Source organism: Callithrix jacchus, chromosome 3 (genome assembly GCF_049354715.1).
Source record: "Callithrix jacchus isolate 240 chromosome 3, calJac240_pri, whole genome shotgun sequence".
Taxonomy (NCBI): Eukaryota; Metazoa; Chordata; class Mammalia; order Primates; family Cebidae; genus Callithrix; species Callithrix jacchus.
In genome coordinates, this window is record NC_133504.1 from 128673628 (window position 1) to 128697729 (window position 24102).

The 24102-nt window shown below is 35.3% G+C and overlaps 2 protein-coding genes across 2 annotated transcripts in view; both read left to right on the forward strand.

Moving 5' to 3' along the window:
* LOC100413404 (UDP-glucuronosyltransferase 2B4) overlaps nucleotides 1-24102 on the forward strand; it is a 194546-nt gene that overhangs the window by 144497 nt on the left and 25947 nt on the right. The gene's annotated exons all lie outside the window — the stretch shown is intronic.
* On the forward strand, nucleotides 1994-19519 carry LOC103792017 (UDP-glucuronosyltransferase 2B4). Its single transcript, XM_008993230.4, has 6 exons — nucleotides 1994-2749; nucleotides 4369-4517; nucleotides 8620-8751; nucleotides 11494-11581; nucleotides 12511-12730; nucleotides 18552-19519. Exons 1-6 carry the CDS (start codon nucleotides 2029-2031, stop codon nucleotides 18829-18831), a joined length of 1590 nt encoding a protein of 529 aa, XP_008991478.1. The 5' UTR covers nucleotides 1994-2028; the 3' UTR covers nucleotides 18832-19519.

Here is a 24102-nt window from a genome sequence, read left to right on the forward strand (position 1 = left end):
ACGCAGACTGGTGCACAGTCATAGGGGCTGCCTCACTGGAGCTCTCGATTGCTAAGCATAACCCTCTGGTGCAGCAGCTGTGGTGTGGGCCACCAGGGCACCCGACACTACCCTGTAAGTAGGCATGCATGGAAAGGCTGGGGCCCCAGGAGAGGGTAGAAGATCAAGGAGTGCTCAAATCAGACCGGCCTTGTCTGATGTGCAGAAACAACATGCAGGAATCAGGTCTGACTGTTACCCAAAGGCTAGGGTTTCTTATTCATGAAATTTGAACTTAGAAAGATGGCCATTTCCGGCCACACTGTGCTACAAATTCTCCTGCACCCACCCCTCTAGGCTCCACATCAGTTGGCTTCCTGCTTTGCTACTTTGTTTGCTCCTGTGGCTTCATTTCTGAGAGATGCAAGTCAGCGGTGGCCAAGTGTCTTTGCTCCTTTGTCTGGCCAAGGGAGGTGAGGAAACTTCCATTGCAGAGGCTGTGGCAGAGAGGCTTTCTGTTGCCCCAGGGGCTCTCTCCAGAGAGGAGCCAAGTTGGTACTAGCTAGATAGCTTGGGCAGGGAATGGCTAGAGACCCAGGCCAGAAAGATCTTCCTGAGGAGTTTATATGGAAATAGGCACCTATATTTCACTGTAATCACTTTTCTGTGGGGCTGCTGTGGTATGCTGAGGCCTACTCCAGTCACTAGTCACCTCAGATTTTCTAGTACCTGGAGGTATCACCAGTGAAGGCTGAGAAACGGCAAGTATGGCAGCCTAGGCTTCTCTCTGGTAGCTCCATCCCAGGGAGGTATGGACCTGTTTCTGGCACAAACACACCTCTAAGAGGTGGCTGGAGACCCCAGTTGGGAGATAAGAACCCTTGTCCGAAGGAATGGTATCAGGTACCTGCTTCAGGTAGTCTAACCACATTTTCTTTAAGCAGCTGTGCTGTGCTGGGGGTACACTTCAGCCTTTGGTTGCCTTGGACACTCCAAAGCTAGGAGGCTGAAATAACTAAGTTGCCCAAGCAGCAAAGATGTCAGCCTGCCCTGTCCCCTCAGATCCCTTTACCAGGAAGGGCCTGGAACCTCTGTCAATTGGGGAACAGCAGTGGTGGTAGCCAGAGATCCCAGTTGGAAGGCTCCACCCAGTGATGAGGATGGGGGTCAGGGACTCAATTAAAAAGGCAGTCTGGTCACATTTTAATATGGCTGCTGTGCTGTCCTGGTGTATCATTTTCACACCAGTCAGTTTGGACTCTTGAAAGCTTACAGACTGGAATTGATAAGCCACTCAAACAGAGAAGATGCTGGCCCATACCTCTTTCTGGGAGCTCTGTCACAGGGAGTTTTCAAATTTCTGTGGGCCTGAGAACAGTGGTGGGAGTGGCTGGAGTCCCCTTTCAGGGAGTCCTACCCAGTGAGGAGGACCAGGATCTAGTACTTGCTTTAAGAAGCAGTCTGGCCATATTTCTGTAGGGCAGATGTGCAGCAGTTGGTGGATTCCTTCCACCACCAGTACATTTGAACTCTCCAAAGTTCAAAGGGCAGAACAGCTAAGTTGCCCAAACAGCAAAAATGGCAGCCTACCCTGCACACCATGCCTCAGTTGATAGTGATGTATGGTATATAATTTACATGTGAACAAAATATGCAAAAAATTATTTGATCCATGTTTTGTTATTTTATCTTCAGTTCTGTGTCAAACTGAATGCAGAAACATGAACCGCCCATGGCTAAGGTTCTGGAATCTCTTCTAAAATGTATTACGTAAGACTAGTGATGTGTCCATACAAGAACATTGATATTAGCTGAAAGATGGCACTTATAAACATAAAAGGGACATCAAACACACTTATGTAAACAGGCCATCAACCTTCATTTATCTCCTTGCCATCTACATGCTCAGACTGTTAATCTGATGATAATGTATTTACTTTGAAGTGTAAGTTACATTTTAACTTCTTGATTGATTTATCCACGAATATAACCACAGGAAACGACAGAAAGAAACAGCAAATTGAAAGAAAAGCATTGCATTGCACCAGAATGTCTGTGAAATGTACTTCAGTGTTTCTGCTCATACAGCTGAGCTGTTACATTAACTCTGGGAACTGCGGAAAAGTGCTGGTGTGGCCCACAGAATTCAGCCATTGGATGAATATGAGGACAATCCTGGATGAGCTTGTCAAGAGAGGTCATGAGGTGACTGTGCTGGCATCTTCAGCTTCCATTCTTTTTGATCCCAACAGACAATCTACTCTTAAACTTGAAGTTTATCCAACATCTTTAACTAAAACTGAGTTTGAGGATATCATTCTGCATCTGGTCAACAGATGGTTAGACCTTCCTAAAGACACATTTTGGTCATACTTTTCACAAATTCAAGAAATCATGTGGACATTTAGCGACACAGTTATAAAATTCTGCAAGGATGTAGTTTCAAATAAGAAACTTATGGAAAAACTACAGCAGTCAAAATTTGATGTTGTTTTTGCAGATGCTTTTATCCCCTGTGGTGAGCTGCTGGCTGAGCTACTCAACATACCCTTTGTGTACAGTCTCCGCTTCTCTCCTGGTTACACTATTGAAAAGCATAGTGGAGGATTTCCATTTCCTCCTTCCTATGCACCTGTTGTTATGTCAGAATTAAATGATCAAATGACTTTCATGGAGAGGGTAAAAAATATGATCTACGTGATTTATTTTCAATTTTGGTTCCAAATGTTTAATATGAAGAAATGGGACCAGTTTTACAGCGAAGTTCTAGGTAAGGAGTTTTTTCAGTGGGTATCATGGAGATCTAACTTTCTTGTGCCTTTGAAGTTGTTTCCTGTGCCATTAAAGCGGAGCTTATATAAAGCAGTAAAGTCAGGATAGTGGAGTTTTTTTGTTTTTTGTTTGTTTGTTTGTTTGTTGTTTGTTTTATTTTGTTTTGTAGTCTTGCTGTCTCCCAGGCTGTCAGGTTGAAATACTGGAGTGCAGTGGCAAAATCTCTGCTCACTGCTGGGATTACAGGTGTGTGTCACAAAGCTCAGCTAATTTTTTCTATTTGTATTAGAGACACGGTTTCACTATGTTGGCCAGGCTGGTCTCACACTCCTGAACTCAAGTGATCCACCTGCCTTGGCCTCCTGAAAAGTGCTTGGATTACAGGTGTGAGCCACCATGCGTGGCCATAGTGAAGTTTTTTGTAAGTGAATTTATGAAATGAAAACACAAGATGATCTATCAATCACACAAATACTATAGAATTGGTGACATTATGAGGTCATTTAAAACCCTGTGGCCATTGCTCATACAGAACAGTCTAGGAAGCCATGAACCGATATATTAGGGTACCTAATATTTCTTTAAACTATCACACATCTGTTTTACTATACATTTTTTTAATCTTAAAACAGTCAGACCTGTCAACAAACATCTTGCTGAAGGCATACATGTAGATTGAGCAGTCACACATTTTTCTACAACAATTATCTGTGCAACATTGCAGAAATTTTTTCTTGTATACCTCAGTTTCTGTATTCTGAAATTAAAATCTGCCCCCATGTTACCAGAAGATTTTCTTCATATTGGAGAGAAATAGTGTCTCTATCTCAAATGCAAACACTAATAAGGTAATTTGTAGTTTCTGATGTCTCTACATTCCTTCACTAAAAGATTGGAAATCATTCATTTTAAGGCCAATCATCTTGTTGAAGTCTGAACATTGTATATCTATATAGTTTTATTTTTGAAACTATATCTGGTCATTAAAAATATGAGCCAAATTAAGGTTGAATATAAATCTCTATTTCAGTAATTTCTCAACATTTTCTAGCTTCAATTTACTAATGTATTTACTTAAAAGCTAATATTATTAATATCTTAGGATGAGTCAAAAGCAGTAGTGGGCACAAGTATTTCAGCCATACTCTCAAAATAGCCCACAGTTCACTTGAATAACTAAAGATAAAAGAATTGGCTTCATGAATTGTGGAAACTAGACTATTTCTTAGAAAATTCTTTTGTAGGTACAGCAGAATTAGTTGATCATGGGGCTCAAAGAGTTGTTTAAATGTTTATGTGCTACTATTGAAGATTGAAAGGGTAAATAAATGAAAGTTTAATTCTCTAGGGATTATTTTAATAATTGTTTATGATTATGAGTATACTGATGTGGCATCAGCAAGTCATTTACCCTCAAAGTACTCTTATCACTTTGCCTTTCTTACAAGTACACATGGGCTAATTATGTAATACACAAAAATTAAATTATGCCTATATTTGAATATATATTTATGTATTTCAAAGCACAGACACTTTGCCTACATTGTTCTTATCCTTTTTAGAAAATTACCCAGTGTAATTATCTTGTGTCATCTACCTTTTCTTTATTCCTGTCAGGAAGACCCACTACCTTATCTGAGACAATGGGGAAAGCTGACATATGGCTTATTCGAAACTCCTGGAATTTTCAATTTCCTCATCCACTCTTACCAAATGTTGATTTTGTTGGAGGACTCCACTGCAAACCTGCCAAACCCCTACCTAAGGTAAAGAAAATTTTTGGGGAGTTTTGATTTGTTTGCTTTGAATTTTTCGCAGGAATGACTCTACAGTTTTCATTCAGAGTGACTGACTCACAGTGAAAGAAAGATGGAAGTGGGCAGGGTGAAGCGGATACCAATTAGAAACTCATGTACATGTTGATTTGTTGATAGCATCACAATTACACAAATTTAATCATTATTCTAGATAGAGAGGAAAATAAAGAAGACTTCGAAAATAGGGTTCATTAAATTAAAGCCTTGATTATACAACACATAAGAAGGTATTTGTCATTCATTAAGAGTATTTACAAAAAGCTTAGCACAACTGGCAACAGAAAAAAAAATAGACACAATTTCTGTCTCCACACACATTATATTCTACTTTGAAAGATAGAATATGTGCAATTAATAAAAATTGTGCAAAAGTTATTATCTTGAGGAAAAACCCAATGCCAAGAAAGCATCAGTGGTGATAATAGAAAGTATCCTGGAGTCACTGATAATTAAAATGAGAACTGAACAATGTGCAGAAATCAGTGAAAGAATGAGTGGGACAGGAAGACACAGAAAAAGAAGATAAAGTGTTTGGGACAGTTCTCAAGACTCCAAGTTGAGTTTGCAGGACAAGGCTGAGTGAGACTCAGATGATACTGAGAGGCAAGTTAGAGCCAGATATTTTTTAGAAGTTAAAATACTTATTAAATGCTGTTGGGAACTACTCAAAGAGTGAAGAAATGATGATATGTGAAAAGATTTTTTTTTTATAGAAAGAAAGAGCATACCAAGAGTTAAGAAATGATGATATGTGATAAGATCATCTTTTTTAAAAAAAGGAAGAAAACACAGACCATTCAGGAAATTTTACATGGAACCTGGTAGCAGATGATGGAACAGTGAACTAGAATGTTGATAGAAATAATTTTGCCTACATTTACAGTAGTAGTACCCACTTCATATTGTGTTGTATGGGAAAAAAGTTAATATAGACAAAACTCTTTAAATGTCTCTGTTATATAGTCAGTGATTCAGAAACATTATTAATTTTGCAATTATGGTTATTTTATTATCATTACTAATACACGAATTACTTAAAATGTACAAGTCACTTGAGATATCATTCTTCATTTACTAGAACCAGAGTGTTTGGCACATCAAGATTACATTCTCTTGCAAAGTCACAGATGGCAGATATCCTGCAAACTTAAATAAAGTAGACATACTAGTTTTGCCAGTAGGATGAGCAAGTTAAAATTCTACAGTAAGAGATAAGGATCTTAAGTATTGTAGCTTAAAATAAAATAATTATTTAACAATATAAATGTGTACCCCTAATAATATTTGCAGCCAAACTCAGTGTTCATCTGATTTTACTTAAGGATGCAACTCATTCTACACTGAGATCCTGGAGATTTACATCATAGAACAGAAACATACCCTATTAGAGCAGGTGTTTTCAGCCTTTTGACAGGCAACTCAGCAAAGCTTCCTGGCAGAACTTGTGTCTAGACACCATAGTTGCCTACAGAGAAGCAGGGAGAAAATGAACAATGAACGTATAATAAAGACCAAATAATTTCTACCACTTGTATCTGAATAATAGCAGTTTACAATAACAAAAGACTTCTGTCTGCATAGAAGATGATATTCCTTATAAAGGAACACAAGAACCTCATATATTTTAAATTGATATCATACTTTTAAGACATATATAGAAAGTAAGCATTCTTTAACATATTATTCAGTAATCTCTTAAGGTCTTTATCTACATAAAACTGAGAATTTATTCCGTGGTTAAAATCTAATATCTATGTTGCATGCAAATTGTATGTGCATATAGTAACTTTCTAAAGAGACAAAAGCTGAGATAAGACTAATAAAAATTCTATGCCACCCTGGCCTACTATTGAAAGATTTCCATATTCACATTAAGGAATAGTGACAGTGCCAGTAGGAGGGGAAAGAGAGTAGGAGGTATAGAAGGATAAAAAAAGGATGACTAGTAGACAGTAGTGATAAATACTAATGCTAGCTGTTGTTATTAACTTGCATAAAGATTTGAATGCAAGTCAATGGTTCTAAAATCAGTTCTCTAGTTATTATGTGAAATAATTGTTAAGCCAAGTCACTCTCTTTTAAATTAAATATTAGATTCTCAGATAACATATATATATATATATATTTTTTAAACAAAAAGACACTTGGCCAAAGGTATCAAGTGTTTTAAAAATGCACAGAGCCTTTGGTTTTATAATATGTTCACATGAAATCATACAGAGAAAAGTAAATCAAAGTGTACATAAATTTTATGGAAAATATTCATTAAACTGACATAGGAAGTAATTCAACATCTTAAATGAAGGAATGATTGAAAACTTAGACTATGTGCATACAATAGCATTACAATAATTTTATCAATCAAATATTCAATTACACTGTCAGTTGTAATGCAAGTAAAGTGAGGTAGCAACTTACAAATATGTCAAAGTGACAAGTTTTTTGTAGAAAAAAAGGTATATACAATGAAGTTAAAATTTTATAAATAAAAGTCACATGTACAGGTGTAAATAGAACAAAAGCCATGATGAGAACATATACATTTTAAATTGGTAATATTTGTAGATAGAAATTCTAGAAAATTTTTCTTTTACTTTTAAACTTTTCGTACTTTTATCAAATTACTTACATTTATTTTGTATTATTTTTATGAAATTGTCACAGAATGTTAAACAACCACTCCACATCAGTAGTGAATCAGTAAAAATGTCAGATTACTTCAACATTGGGTGGATAAAGAAGGCTCTGGGCACCAACCCAATGAGAGTAAACACTAAACATGAGTTACTTTAAATGTGGCAACAGCTAACTGCAATCAAAATACCTAGATGCCCTATGTATTACGTGGAATATAGTAGTACAACGATGTCTACTAATAGTATTAACACTGATGTCTGAAGATTAAAAATTATATTTTAAAAAATACACAGCAACATATGGTCTTCACAGTCAATATTTGATTTTTTTTCTTTGTTTTATAAACAACAGTTTAAAAAGTTCTATTAAATCTGAAAGTATATAAATTTAAATATTGGCACAGATTGGAGAAAGCAAATCAGAATAATTATCAATCAATTTTGGCCAAGCACATCTTCACCAGGAGTTTATGTAGTGTGAGTGAGCTACTCATGAGGGTGACCAGATTTCCCACATGGGAAGGCCTAGTGTCCTCTTGTATTATGGTACAAGTGCTGCCTCTGAGACACAGCAAAGTAATGATGAGAGTTCCTCATATGCAGTTATAAATAGCACATCAACTTAGTAGTGTGATTTCAGGGAAAAAGTTGTTCCACCAAAAAAAAAAACCTGAAAAATACAATCATACAACTATCTAACTATATAGTATACAATTCTGTGTTACAAATGAGACTCTCAGGACTAATTCAGAGAAATTTTAAACCAAAAACTGACTCCAGAATGTCAGTGATTCTTAACCACCACCTTTTATGATTACGTTTTCCTTGTGTGAAAAAAGACTGGAAAATTCTGACAAAATTTAAGTGAAGTTTAAAGGATTATAGAGTAAGATAAATGTAGACATAAAATCATCCCAACTGTAACTTTTCCTCAGTACTTAGAGTTAGGAAAGAAACCACTGATGGCTTCAAACTAAAAGAATCCTATAAAAAACCCACCTGAAATAAAGATATGTGATCTAGTAGAATGACAATATAAAGGTTCCAAGAACCTATATTAGTAACTATAAGTGAAGAATCTGTGTATAATATTTTTAGCATTATGCTCCTAATTACTTTGTAAATAGCTCAATTTCTTTTCTCCCTTAAACACACACACACACACACACACACACACACACACACACACAAATGCATATATATTTACACAAATACCCTTAGTTGAGGTCACCCATCTCATATTATCCATCTTCTTGATATGAAACTGAATGATTGAGTCAGTTAAAAGCTATAATTTACTCCAACAATTCCTGATAATACTTGATTTTCTCTCTTTAGCTATATGTACCAATTCTTTCAGTAGCACTTGCTGAGCTGATACTCTTTTGTAATGGAACAAATTCTTTTTTTCACAGGAAATGGAAGACTTTGTCCAGAGCTCTGGTGAAAATGGTGTTGTGGTGTTTTCTCTGGGGTCAATGGTCAGTAACATGACAGAAGAAAGGGCCAACATAATTGCATCAGCCCTTGCCAAGGTCCCACAAAAGGTTTGATAAATTGCCTTACTGGTATGGAAAACAACTGAAGAGGCTGTCAAAATCTGTAAATAATCCAATTACAGAAATTTCCTGCATAAACATCTAGCTGTTGGAATAGCACTAATTATCAGATATTAGTTCAAAATCAGGAATATACATGGAAGATGCTAAAATAACACAGAGGGTATTTTTATGGATAATCAATTTGGCATTAATATAGTGATCAGGAATAAATATATTTAAGAGGTATAGGGAAAGTTTGGTATTACCATGATATCAGGGTCAGGTAAGAGATATCACCAAATTCTTCCCCTGTCATTTGATCCTTATGTTTAAGGATTTCTGAGGGCATTGTACATACTACAGATGTTATCAGAAGAAATTAAATTTAAGGGGTAACTTCACTAGCACCATAATAATAGCAGGTATTTCAAAATGTGTAACATGCATCATGCAGTTTAGGCTTGCCATGTAATCCAGCCTTATATACATCCTGTACATTTTGGAATAGGCACAATTGTGTGATGTTCAGGGTACTATTCAGAGAAAGGATGGCCTAGGCTGTCATACAACTAGTCCACATTCCCACCCAACCAGGGAGATTTAGAGAAAGAGAAAAAGCAGCCTCCCTTGCTGGACTGAGCCCAGCCAATGTCTGAAGCAGGAAGATGAAAGAGAAAGGGTGGAGATGGATCCTGTCCTGAAGATGGATCCCGTGCTGTATAAAATGTGGTTCCCACAAGGACTCTGTACCATCAGGTTAACAACTTGTCCCAGTGGAAGCAGCAGAAGGAAATATAGGAAGGAGTCGAACAGGAGGAAGCCAGGCAGGGGAATAGGCTCAGATGCCCCTCTATAGAACATTGTAGGAACATAGTTTCTTCTGTATAGAATGCACCTGTGTGTATATGTCAATTACTTTTTAGTTCCTTATCTGATGTAGTCTTCTTGTAATGACGTATAGTGACATTTTTGCTGAAAACTCAGTTGCTTTAATACTGATAAAGCAAATAAAAGTCAAACACTCTAAGTTATTGTTCAGTTCATGAGGATTGCTTGGAAATTCTAAAATTAGTAACTTAAACATAAAAATGTCTTTGCTACAGAAGAACATATTAATCACTGTTGTCAAGGTTTGTGGCTCATTATCTAAGTGTTTACAATCAGTTGAACAAATTCAGCAAAATACAAGTTTGAATTTATTCAAAACTGTCTCTTTATTTATGATACCAACAGGTTCCTAATTTCAATGCTGAAAAAAACATTTAAAATTAGCAATACTGATAATACTCTGAATTTGTCTCAAAAATTGTCCCTTGAAATTTCTCCTGGAAGTAGTGCTCGATAATTCATAATTTCAAAGAAGTTATACATGCTACCTTTGTAACATTAACTCATTTCTTACAAGTAGTTTATTTTATCAACTTGCTTTTATGTCAATCAAAGGACACTAAACTCTAATATAATAACTTAAAGACAAGTAAAATGCATGAACTACTTCCCATATTACTAAAAAATGGATAGATTAATATTTGATTTGGAAGATAAAAACTAGTATAAAATACATCAAACAAACATAAAGGTCATTTCTGAATTGTTACTATCTTTCTCACTAGAATTGTAATGACTACTTAAATTTCTTTCATACATATAATTTCTTATAATTTTTGTGTATTAATTTTATCTCAACTTTCATTTTAAGTTTAGGGATACATGTGTAGGTTTGTTACACAGATAAACTTGTGTCATGGGGCTTGTTTTACAGGTTGTTTCATCACTCAGGCATTAAGTCCGGTACCCATTAGTTATTTTACCTCATCTTCTCTCTCCTCCCACCCTCCACCCTCCAGTACCTCCCAGTGTATGTTGTTCTCCCATGTTTCCATGTGTTCTTATCTTTTACCTTCCATTTAATCGTGAGAATATGTATTATTTGGATTTCTGTTTCTATGCTAGTTTGCTAAAGATAATAGTCTCCAGCTTCATCTATGTCCCTATAAATACAAAATCTTGTCCTTTTTTATAACTCCATAATATTCCATGATGTATACGTACCCCGTTTTCTTTATTTAGTCAATCATTGATGGACTTTAAGGTTGATTCCATGTCTTTACTAATGTAAATACTACTGCTATGAATATACATGCACATGTGCCTTTATAAGAGAATGATTCATCATCCTTTAGGTATATACTCAGTAAAGGCATTTCTGGGTGGAATTGTATTTCAGCCTCTCGGTTTTAGAGGAAGTGCCACAGTGACTTCCATAATGGTCTAACTAACTTACACTCCCACTAGCAGAGTATAAGCATTCCTTTTTCTACACAATCTTGACAGCATCTATTACTTTCTGAGTTTAATAATAGCCATTATGACTGGTATGAGATGGTATATATTGTGGTTTTTGTTTGCATTTCTCTAGTGAGCAATGATGTTAAGCTTTTTTTCATATGATGGTTGACCACATGTAGGTCTTCTTTTGAAAAGAGTAGCAATTTTTTAAATATGTGAACTTTTCATTGATAATCTCATTTTTCTAAGCTATTATCTTGGAAAATCCTGATTTTCTTATATACTTAACTAATTATAAAAGTTAAGAAAATGAAATGTAAGCATTCTATTTACATCGGTCTTTGAGTAGTCTTTATTACCTAACATCCTTTGACCTCATTCTTAATCTCTTTAGAATGCTAACATTCTATAACTTTGGAGTTTCACTCATGGAATAAGATGTTTTCTTTACTGTAACAGGTTCTGTGGAGATTTGATGGAAATAAACCTCATGCCTTAGGACACAATACTCGGGTGTACAAGTGGATACCCCAGAATGATCTTCTTGGTATGAATCTGGAGAACATGCTGAATATGTTAGTAACCGCCCATTAGAGTGTTAATAATTCATCATGGAATAAAATTATTTGTTATGAAAAAAGTTAAAAATACAATGAACTTCTTTATATTTATTCCAGTCCTATAGTAACAATAATAAGCAGTAATTGTCAGCATTTTATGACATATACTCACATTCTTTATGGTCAAAATCAGAGTATCTTTATTTCAGGTGTTATAATGTCTTACTGAATTTTTAAATAACTTCATGGGTTGTGTCTTTGTATCCTATTTCTACAACTTTACACCTGTTCTTTCCTTTTATGCAGGGTTATTTCAAATGTCACTAAAGTAACATCTCTTCTGCTATTACCATGGCCTCTGCATTTTCTGTAGAATTAAATTCCTAATCTGAATCATAAAATGATGACACATTTCATGGTGAAGTGTGACTTGACCTTCCTCAATCCTGACATCACAAGCACCCAACTGCCTGCTGCCTTACAAATGTCATATCACATTCTGTGACTGCACTTAAGAGAACACATTCTCACATGCCCAACTCTTTCCTTTTATTTCTTTTTCTTTCTCTTTCCTTCTTTCTTTCTTTCTTTCTTTCTTTCCTTCTTTCTTTCTTTCTCTCTCTCTCTCTCTCTTTCTTTCTTCTTTTGGACATTTTATTTCTTTTATTTAGATTGCACTTTTTCTTTAGTCCAACTGGTAAGCTTGTATTAATTATTTCAGCCTGAAATTGCACACACCATATCACTCTCACTTACATCTCCATCAGAATTAAGTGCTCTTTCCTCTGAAGCTGAAACACAATTTTACTTTAGTTCAATATTTTAGCTAGAAAACACTGTCACTTCAAGAGCCTTTAGTTGTGTATTTCTCATTTTATTCTTATAAATAATTTTGCTAAAATTAATTCAATCACAGGTCATCCAAAAACTAGAGCTTTTATAACTCATGGTGGATCCAATGGCATCTACGAGGCAATCTACCATGGGATCCCTATGGTGGGCATTCCGTTATTTGCGGATCAACCTGATAACATTGCTCATATGAAGGCCAAGGGTGCAGCCATTAGATTGGACTTCAACACAATGTCGAGTACAGACTTGCTGAATGCACTGAAGACTGTAATTAATGATCCTTTGTGAGTATAATAATAATTTTTACTAGGTGGTATTTATAGACAGCTTGTCAATAACAAGTATGAATTTCATACTTTTTGCAAGAGACTAATTTTGAAAGAATTTAAATGATGTAGTCAATCTGAAATCTTCTGCTATTTTTGAGCGGTTATTAAAAAATTGTGTTTGAAACCCATACATTTGTGGGTATCCAATTAGTGAAACAATTTTCTACACAAAAATAATTGATAATATTAAAAAGACATTAAAAATAATGCAATTAATTCATAATAGGAAGAATAAACTTGAAAAAATGTCATAAAATATTTTAATTATCTAAAATATCTAAAAGTATAACTATTTTCTTGATGAAAAATTCACTTTTGTTGTTATAGTTATTGTAACAGATTTGATAATTAGATATAATTTCCATAACATAAACTCCATCTATTTACAGTATAAAATCCCCTATATATTCAGAATGCTTACAGAGTCATAAAGCCATCTGGAATTATACAGTTTAGGGTTTTATGTAAATGACTTCTTTCACCTGGCATAATTTTTTATTTTTATAATGGTTTTTAGATTCATTCATGTTGTAAGTATATTAATACTTCAATTCTTTTTACAGCAGTGTGATATTTTATAGTATGGACATGCCATATTTTATTTGTTCACTTATCATTTTATTGGCCTTTTGATTGTTTCCAATTGTGGCTATTAGAAACATTGCTACACATGTTTTTGCATAAACATGTTTTCCTTTCTTTTGGGTTGATACTGTAAGTGAAATTCCTGGCTGATGTGGGAACTGTATTTTTATGAAGAACTGCTAAACTGTTTTCCAAATGACTTGTTCCATTTGTCATTACCACCAGAGTACAAGAAGGTTCCAATTCCTCCACACTGTTGCCAACACCTGTTATTGTCTTTTTGCTGTAGCCTTGTTAGTGGAGGTGAAATTGATCTCTCATTGTACTTTTGAATTGTATTTTCATTATGGTTAAAAATGTTGAGCATTGTTATATGTGCTTATTGGACATATATCTTCTTTGGAAAAATGTCTATTCCAATCCTTGGAACAATGTCTATTCCAATCCTTTTAAACTTTGCTCCTTGTCTTATTATTGAGTTTTAAGAACTGTTTATATATTATGGACATAATCTTATATCAGATATTTAATTTTCAAATATTTTGTTTCAATCTGGGTGTGCTAAGGTTTTACTTTTTTGATGATGGTTTTTAAAGCACACAAATTTTAATTTTCATAAGTTTAATTTTTAATAATCGATTTATTTTTATTTCAAAGGAAACAATGTAAAAAATGCCTAAAATTCCCAGTCCAGCTACCATCAATTCAGCATTTATAAGTACTATCAATAATGTTTTTTTAAGAAAGGTATTACCTAAAGGAATACTTTTAAAACAGGTTGGACCAATATAAAAGAAATATAAAATAAGGTGTTATATTTAAATGTGAATATGCAAATACTTCTACTAAATCAAAACATACCTTATAAAGAGGAGCATATAATTAGTAGGGATATAAAGCATTAGAAAAACAGAGTTAACAAATGGAATCTTATACTGGAACATAATACACCCTCACATATATATCTATGCATTAATTTACATACATATATATGTATAAACACACATATATGTATTATATATGTCAACCGGAAGACACATTTCCTTAGAGCATGTAGAACTGTTAGTAGTTATTTGAAGTGACATTTGGTGGGCTGTAAATCCAGACTCAGTAAATATAAAAAGATTCAATATAATAAAGTCTATATAATCCAGCCTGAGTGGAAGTAAAGGAGATTATAAAAATGATAACTAAAATAACTTCAATTTTGGAAATTAAAAAATACACTTCAAAAAAATTTAAAGTCCTGCCTCAGCCTCCAGAGTAGCTGGGATTACAGGCATGCATCACCACGCACAACTAATTTTGTATTTTTAGTAGAGACAGGGTTTCACCATGTTGGTTGGGCTGGTCTCAAACTCCTGACCTCAGGTGATCCACCTGCATTGGCCTCCCAAAGTGCTGGGATTATAGGTGTAAGCCATCACTTGAACCTGGAATACGAAGTTTGCAGTGAACCAGGATCATGCCATTGCACTCCAGCCTAGGCAACACGAGCAAAACCTCAAAAAAAAAATCTAAAAAATTAAAAATTAAAGTCAAGAAGCAAATCATGATTATGCATGCACTTTTATCTCAGCAATGCTGCTTTCAATTATATACCCAACAGATAAGTATAAATATGTAAACCTAGTGCTATATATGATGTGGACAGGAAACAGGAAAATACTGGGTAGAAGAGGTCAGTTCCCCAGCAAAGTTTCCACTTTCAAGCCTGAAAACTCATGGCCCTACATGAGAACACACATTCCTGTTTTTGAGCCCCGAAACTGCCTTTTGGTCCCACATCCACCAATTCTGTACCTGTATAAACCGCAATCCCCTGGCTCCACAAGGAGATGAACAGAAGAGCAGAAGAATGGCAGAATGGTGCATTAGAGAGAAGAGAAGGAGCTTCTGAATAGTGAGAGTAGTTCAGCTAGGGACAGTTGGAGGAGAGAGATTGGACGCTGGATGGCCAGACTCCAGGGGAAGATCATCTTCCCACTCTGTTACCATTTGAGCTCCCCATACATCTGACTGAGAGCTACCTCCACCACGAAATAAAAGCCATGCATTCTGTCATAAACATTTACATGTCATCCTTCAATTCCATGTGCGACCTGATTCTTCCTAAATGCCAGACAAGGACCTGAGTACTAACAGGGCACTGAACTGGTTAACACTTAAGCCATTAGAAGAGGGCAAGCCTAAAAGAGTACCCTGTAACACTAGCCACTTGGGCTTCAGGAGTTGCAGACACCCACCCCTGGATGCTGCCTTGAGGCAAGAGGCCAGGGGTACTCACCCAGGCTCCTGTACATCCCCCCCCCCGTAAGGTGTTTGTGTGTGCATGGGGAGTGAACAGATGAGCCACAAACCTGTTGGACATCTTGGGAAGGGGGCCATGAAACTCTTGCATTTCACATACAAAAATGTTTATGACAGAATTATTACTACTATCCAAAAATTGTTAGCAACCCAAATTTGTATTGGTCATAAAATGATGACATAATCCGTGTATTAGCAATCAACAAAATACTACACAGCAATGGAATTAATCAACAATTGCTAACTAAAAATTTTATAAAATGACTCTGATTAATGCATATTATAAAATTCAGTAATATAAACAAGCAAAACTAATGTATGATATTTGAAGTCAGGCTAATACTTAATTAGAGGACAAAGCTAGTGACTAAATAGTTCAGGAACAGAAAATTATTCTAGGCAGGATGTGATATCCTGTACCATGAACTGAGCAGTAGATAAATTGGTATTTTGTCTTCAAGATAATGTTGAAGATGATCTTACACTTTTTTTTTTTTTTTGAAATGGAGTTTCGCTCTTGTTACCCAGGCTGGAGTGCAATGGTGCGATTTCGGCTCACCGCAACCTCCACCTCCTGGGTTCAGGCAATTCTCCTGCCTCAGCCTCCTGAGTAGCTAGAATTACAGGCACGCGCCACCATGCCCGGCTAATTTTTTGTATTTTTAGTAGAGACGGGGTTTCACCATGTTGACCAGGATGGTCTCGATCTCTTGACCTCGTGATCCACCCACTTTGGCCTCCCAAAGTGCTGGGATTACAGGCTTGAGCCACCGCGCCCGGCTGATCTTACACTTTTGACCTACTCACTTAGTGTATGTATATTTATCTTCTGGTTTTAATATTTAAAGGTTTATTTTATAAGATATATGACATATTTTAAAATTCTAGGAATTAAAGTAATCATAAAACAGCAGAGAAAATCCTAGGGTTTCCATCTTAGTGTGGCCAAGAAAAGCCTCTGTTAGAGGTAACATTTCAAGGGAAGCCTCAAAATGAGAGAGAAGCATGTTGTTACAAGAAAGAATGCTTCAACAGTGGGAGAGAGGGGACAAAATGTGTAAAGGTGCTAAGATGAGAACACCTGTGGGAGCATAAAGAAAAACAGGAGGTCAATGTCTCTAGAAGACTTAATGTCCATGGAAAAAAGTGTTAGGAAAAGAGCTTGCCAGAGTTTGACATTGCAGGGTCCTGTAGACTAAATAACAGAGTTGGATTTTATTCTTATTTTATTTTATTTTTTCATTATACTTTACATCCTGGGGTACATGCGCAGATCATGCAGGATTGTTACATAGGTATACACATGCCATGCTGCATCCATCCCCCTGTCATCTACATTAGGTATTTCTCCTAATGTTATCCCTCCCCAATTCCCCAACCCGCTGCTATCCCTTCCCTAGCTCTCCCACCCCACAACAGACCCTGGTGTGTGATATTCCTCTCCCTGTGTCCGGTGTTCTCATTGTTCAACACCCACTTATGAGTGAGAACACGCAGTGTTTGGTTTTCTGTTCTTCTGTCAGCTTGCTGAGAATTATGGCTTTCATCCTCTTGTATGGCTGCATAGTATTCCATGGTATCTATGTGCCACATTATCTTTATCCAGTCTATTACTGATGGGCATTTGGGTTGGTTCCAAGTTTTGCTACTGTGAACAGCGCTGCAATGAACATACTTGTGCATGTGTCTTTAAAATAGAACAATTTATAATCCTTTGGATATATACCGAGTAATAGTATTGCTGGGTCAAATGAAATTTCTGTATCTAGGTCTTTGAGGAATCACCACACTGGTGTCCACAATGGTTGAACTAATTTGCACTCCCACCAACAGTGTAAAGGTGTTCCTATTTGTCCACCTCCTCCATAGCATCTGTTGTCTCCAGATATTTTAATGATCGCCATTCTAACTGGTGTGAGATGGTATCTCAATGTGGTTTTGATTTGCGTTTCTCTAATGACCAGTGATGGTGAGCATTTTTTCATGTTGGTTCGCTGCATAAATGCCTTATTTCAAAAGAAGGCGTTTATGTTCTGTTCATACCCTTTAACCACTTTTTGATGGGGTTTCATTCTTAATATGATGAGAAGTCAGGCAAAAATCTTACTCGGGGGAGTGTCAAAATCTGACTTTTATTTCAAAAATATCATTCTGGCTACTGGGTAGGAAACAGTAGGAGACACGGGGTAGGGTAAAAGCAGAGTGACTAGCTATGAGACATTTCACTCACCATGACCACAATTCCTTTTGAGAACTTAAAAATGATATTTCTCAAATTATATTTTCATTCTTTATTAAAGCACTTAAAATTGCTCATGATGTTGAGCATGTTCTCATATGCCTATTCCAGCACTAAAAGACTATAATTGGATTGTTCATAACACAAAGGAGAAATGCTTAAGGGAAGGATACCTTATCTCCACGATGTGATTATTTCACATTGCAGCCTGTATCAAAACATCTCATGCAATCCATAAATATATACACCTACTATGTGCCCCAAAATTAAAAGTTAACAAATTAAAAAAATAATAATAAAGTAACTCATATTTTCTTTGCTTGAGAGAAATTAGTTTTCTCACCTGACTTTCCATTTTTACTTTAAAAATACTTATCAATGATAAAATTCTGATTTAAAATTCCAGTTTCCATGATGACTCAAATTAAATTGCATAAATTCTGTGGCAGAGCTACTGCAAGCTGAGATAGTGCCACTGCACTCAAGCCTGGGCAACACAGTGAGACTGTGTCTCTAAACAAACAAACAAACAAACAAGCAAATAAATAAATAAATGTAAAACATAAAAACCTTTCATGGACTTCATATGCTCAGACAAACTAACCTACTTTCAATATTGGCGTCTCTATGTTTATCCTTCAGCTATAAAGAGAACACTATGAAATTATCAAGAATCCAACATGATCAACCAGTGAAGCCCCTGGATCGAGCAGTCTTCTGGATTGAGTTTGTCATGCGCCACAAAGGAGCCAAACACCTTCGGGTCGCAGCCCACGACCTCACCTGGTTCCAGTACCACTCTTTGGATGTGATTGGGTTCCTCCTGGCCTGCGTGGCAGCTGTGATATTTATCATCACAAAATGTTGTCTCTTTTGTTTCTGGAAATGTGCTAGAACTCAAAGGAAGGGAAAAAGAGATTAGTTGTATTTGAAGCTTGAAGCTGGGAAACCTGATAGATGGGACTACTTCAGTTTATTTCAACAAGAAAGGTCATGATGCAAGGTTTCTTTCTTTCTGTGACAGAACATCATTTCAAAACACGCTTACCTTGTCAAGTAAAAATTTGTTTTTCAGAGATTTAATACCGGTTTAATGGATATAAATATTTTTTGTCAAGAAGGAAAACACTAACAAAAATATAAAACTATATAAAGCTACATGATCTTATATAAAAATTTGGTGAGCTTATACTGAAATTTGTTGCTCCTGTTCACAGGTAACATGAAAAAATTTTCACTAAGCCTAACAACATTTCACATATTGTACATAAACACAAGAACGCAATAAGTTCACTGAGAGTGTCAGTACTGATTTGCAAATACTCAGAATACTCTGGCTTCATCTGAGCAGGATTTTGATATTTTAACTGTTGCTAAAGGAACTATTAAGCAATTGAATTGTATTAAAAAAAAACCTTTATATTCCTTTTGATATTTTGAGAAGAGTAGTGCTGCTTGGCTTTTATGGTGCATCCTGCTTCAGTGTCAGATTTTTCCTAAAATTTATGGCAGAATGTTTACCATTTTAGAGCTTAAGTCATTCCCCAATGGAACATAGGTGGAATGAGAAATACAACAACTCCTACCTGCTTTCTACAGTAAAATTGAACTAATTTACAAAGTTGTTGGTTCTATGAGTCAATTCAGGCTTTCCCAACTCAGGTTTTCCATATGATATCAACAAAATCAATACATGCCTGTCAAAAAACAAATTAAAAATGGAGAAATGAGTGGGTGGGTGGTGGAAAGAACACTGGGCTAAAAGTCAGGAGGGCTGAGATCCAGTTCCACTTTTCTGCTGAGCCAGTCTTTCACCATGAGCCTCACTTTACCCATGTTTTCTGGTCATTTAAAAATATTCATCTAGTTGATTTTATTCTCATTTTTAAAATTATTTCAATACTTTTTAGGGAACAGGTGGTATTTGATTAGATGGAAAAGTTCTTTAGTTGTGATTTCTGAAATTTTGGTACACTCATCACCTGAGCAGTGTACACAGCACCCAATGTATGGTCTGTTATCCCTCTCCCCACTCCAACCGTTCCCCGAGTCCTGAGAGTCCATTATATTATTCTTATGTCTTTGCATTTTCATAGCTTGGCTCGCACTTATAATTGAGAAGATTCAAGTTTTGGTTATGTAAGCCTGAATTACTTCACTTAGAATAATGGTGTCCAACTCCATCCAGGTTGCTATTAATGGCATTATTTTGTTCCTTATGATGACTGAATAGTATTCCATGGGGTGAGTGTGTGTGTGTGTGTGTGTGTGTGTGTGTATCACATTTTCTTTATCCATTGGTTGAAGGACATTTGGGTTTGTTCCATATTTTTACAATTGGGAATTGTGCTGCTTTAAAGATGTGTGTGTATAAGTCTTTGCATATAATGACTTCTTTTTCTCTGGGTAGATACCCAATAGTAGAATAACTGGGTCAAAATGTAGATTTACCGTTGGTTTTCTAAAGAATCGCCTAACTGTTTTCTACAATGGTTATAGTAGCTTATAGTCTCACTAAAAGCGCTCCCTTTTACCAAATCCATGCCAAGACTGCAATATTTTTTGGATTTTTAAATGATGTCCATTGTTATAGGTGGACAGTGATACTGAATTTTGGTTTTGATTTGGATTTCCATGATGATTACCTATGTTGAGCATTTTTTATATTCATTGGACATTTGTAATTTTCTTTTGAGAATTGTCCATTCATGATCTTAGCCTACTTTTTGATGGTATTATTTGTTTTTATCTTGTTGATTTGTTTGAACTCATTGCAGATTCCAGATTTTAATCCTATGTCAGATGCATAGATTGTGAATATTTTCTCCCACTTTGTGAGCTGTCTGTTTACTCAGCTGATGATTTCTTCTTCTGCACAGAAGCTTTCTCCACTCTATGTTTTTGTTTGCTTTGTCAAAGATCAGTTGGCTGTAAGTATTTGGCTTTATTTCTGGATTCTCTATTCTGTACCATTGGTCTACATGCCTGTTTTTATACCAGTGTCATCCTGTTTCAGTAGCTACAGGCTTGTAGTAGTTTGAAGTCAGGTAATCTGATACCTTCAGATTTATTAGTTTTGCTTAGTCCTGCTTTAGCTGTGCAGACTTCAAGCTGAGAATCAAATCAAGAATTCATCCTTTTTTACAACAGCTGAATCAAAAAGAAAAAAAAAAAGCATAAAATACTTAGGAATATACTCCACGAAGTAGGTGGAAGACCTCTACTAGGAAAACTACAAAATACTGCCAAAAAAAAAAAAAAGAGAGAACTAAAATAACATTAATAACTGAGTGCTTATGGCATGGAAAGAAAAAAAAGTCAACAAAAAAATTCTATATACTAAAAAATTATCTTTAAAAAGGTAAAATAAAGACTTTCCTAAACAAATAAAAAGTAAAACTTATTGCTAAGTAATCTGTCCGCCTTACAAAATTTCCATAGAAATTTTCCAGGCTAAGAGTAAATAAACACAGGAAAAAAATTAATCCACATTAAAAAAGGAGCACCTGAAAAAATAATTATGGAAATTAGCAAATTGTATAAATGCATATTTATTCAACTTCCTTCAACAAATTTAAGAAGTATGGAAAGCAGATATATAGTTACATTTTTGGGCATTTAACATATACATATGTAATACATTAGTCAATGATAGCACTAAAGGTGGTGTATAGATGCAAAACAATATCGGAGCAAGAAATAATACCAAATGATAGCTTGAATTTATAAGAACAAAAAATGATAAACAAAAACCTATGTAACCAATGATATAGGTATATATTTGCTCTTACTTTTTTTCACTTCTCAGAAAACATAACATTATATAACTTAGTAACAATGTTATTTTGGTTTGCAAATGTAATGTATACATTTAAGTGTAATAAATACAAAAGAAACAGCACATGGCAGAAGAGGAAATCAAGATTTTCATGAGATATCAATATTTTAAAATGATAACAAATTAAGTAACTAACAAATATATTAATAATAAACAATGTATTCTTGTAAGTCAAAGTTGAAATTAAAAAAAAAAACAACAACCTTTGGTAAAAGTTGAAGATTACAAAAACCACAAAAGATACAAAAAGTTGTGAAAAAGGAGTTATTAAAAGGGGAAAATTTACATCGGTAGAAAAAAAAATCCAAAGCTAGCAGAAAAAAAGCAAATATGAATTAGTGCCAAAATAACCACACTGAAGAATAAGGAATCCTGAAATGTAGCCAAACATAGAGTCAACTAATTTTTGACAGGAATGTTAAAGCTATACAGTTGAGAAAGAAGAATCTCTTTAACAAATCCCAGTGGGTAAACTAAGGGGCCTTATACAAATGAATAAAATTGAACTCCTGTCCTCAAACAATGTACAAAAATAAACCCAAAATAGATGAAACACTGAAATGTTAGATCTAGAAATATAAAACTCACAGCAGGAAGAATATGGGTATAACTTTATAACTTTGAATCTGGCAAGGTTTTAGCTATGACACCAGGAGCAGAAACAACTATTGTTGGAATAACAATAGCGGCCATTATCAGAAAAAGGTCTTACAAATTCTTAAATTTTACTTAAATCTTAGCAGACCTTGGTGTTACCATATGATGCACAATCCCTCTTCTGCGTATTTCTCCATAAGAATTAAAATCAGGATTTCAAAGAGATATTTGCACATCTGTATTCATAATAGCACTATTAAGAAAATTAAGCCCTCAAAACAATCCCGGCTTCATTAAGGAATGAACAGATAGACACTATGTGGTTTATGCTACAATGTGGATGAAACTTGATGTAGTTAGGCTAAATGAATAAATCATAAAAAGACAAACTGTAATTCCTCTATAGAAGGTATCTAAACTAGTCAAACTCATAAAAAATAGTAGAATGGTGACTATCACATGAAAAGGACATCATAAAATGAAAAGTTGTTTATAGCATAGAGTTTTAACTTTACAAGAAGAAATCGTTTTGGAGATTGGTTGCATAAGATTGTGTATTTAGCAGTACTATCTACTATGTGTACACTTAGAAGTGTTTAAGATGGAAAATTTCATATTATGTATGTTTTATAATAGCTTCTCCAATTCCAGCTAATATTTGATATTCCATCCTTTGTTGCTTGCAGCATTCTTTTCAATAGTGTTTGCTGTGTTAATGCTCTTTTTAATAGAGCAAATTCTTTCTTCATAGGAAATGGACATTTTCTCAGAGCTCTGGAGAAAATAGCATTGCAGTGTTTCATCTGGGATTGATGGCCAGAAACATCACAGAAGAAAAGGTCGATGTGATTGCAACAGCCCTTGCCCAGTTCCCACAAAAGTTTAAAGTGCCGTAATGGTGGAAAACTAAAAGAGTCTTACATTATGTAAAGAGTTAAAGGGTGAAAATTTCCTGCCTGAAAAGTTAACGTTTAGGATAATTTACCTCAGATGTCAGTTTAAAAACAACAGACATGACAGATGATAAAATAGCACAAAGAGTGTTATTGATTAATAATACTTTGGCATTATTTTCTCTGATTGTGATCAGGGAAAAATCCATAATAGGAGGTGCAGTGTGGCATTTTGGTATTATCATGATAGTGCAGGCAGGTAACAGATAGCACCAAATTCTGCTCTGCCATTTGGTTCTATTCCTTACAGGATTCCTGAGGACACTGAACACACTACAAATGTTATCAGAAATGCATTATATTTTATGGGTAACTTCAGTAGAACATAACAAAAACTAGGTATTGAAAAAAATCTAAAACGTATCATGGAGTTTAGGCTTCCCATGTAATCTGGGTCTCTTTCTTAATTTTGAAATAGGCATATTTTGTATGTTGCTTAGAGGGCTATTCAGAGAAAGGAAGCCCAAACTCACCCACCCTGAGTCTAGGTACCCACTTAGCCAGGTAAATTTAGAGAAAGAGAAAAACCAAACTGCCTTGGTGGACTAGGCTTTGCCACTGTCCAAAAGGAGGATGTAACAGAAAGAAGGGAGATCAAATATTGCCCTTAAAGTACATAGAATCTCACTTACTCCACAGCCGAGGCTGGAGTACAGTGGAGTGATCTTGACTCACTACAACCTACACCTCCTGGGTTCATGTGATTCTCCTGCCTCTGCCTCCTGAGTAGCTGGGATTACATGTGCGTGCCACCATGCATGGCTAATTTTTGTGTTTTTAGTAAAGATCGTGTTTTGCAATATTG

Bases quoted from the DNA above. Each gene is read 5' to 3' on its own strand.
- LOC103792017 (XM_008993230.4), top strand. From the start codon at position 2,029: ATGTCTGTGAAATGTACTTCAGTGTTTCTGCTCATACAGCTGAGCTGT. The intron at 4,518-8,619 runs GTAAAGAAAATT...TTTTTTTCACAG, and splicing joins CTGCCAAACCCCTACCTAAG to GAAATGGAAGACTTTGTCCA. The intron at 12,731-18,551 runs GTGAGTATAATA...TTTATCCTTCAG, and splicing joins ACTGTAATTAATGATCCTTT to CTATAAAGAGAACACTATGA.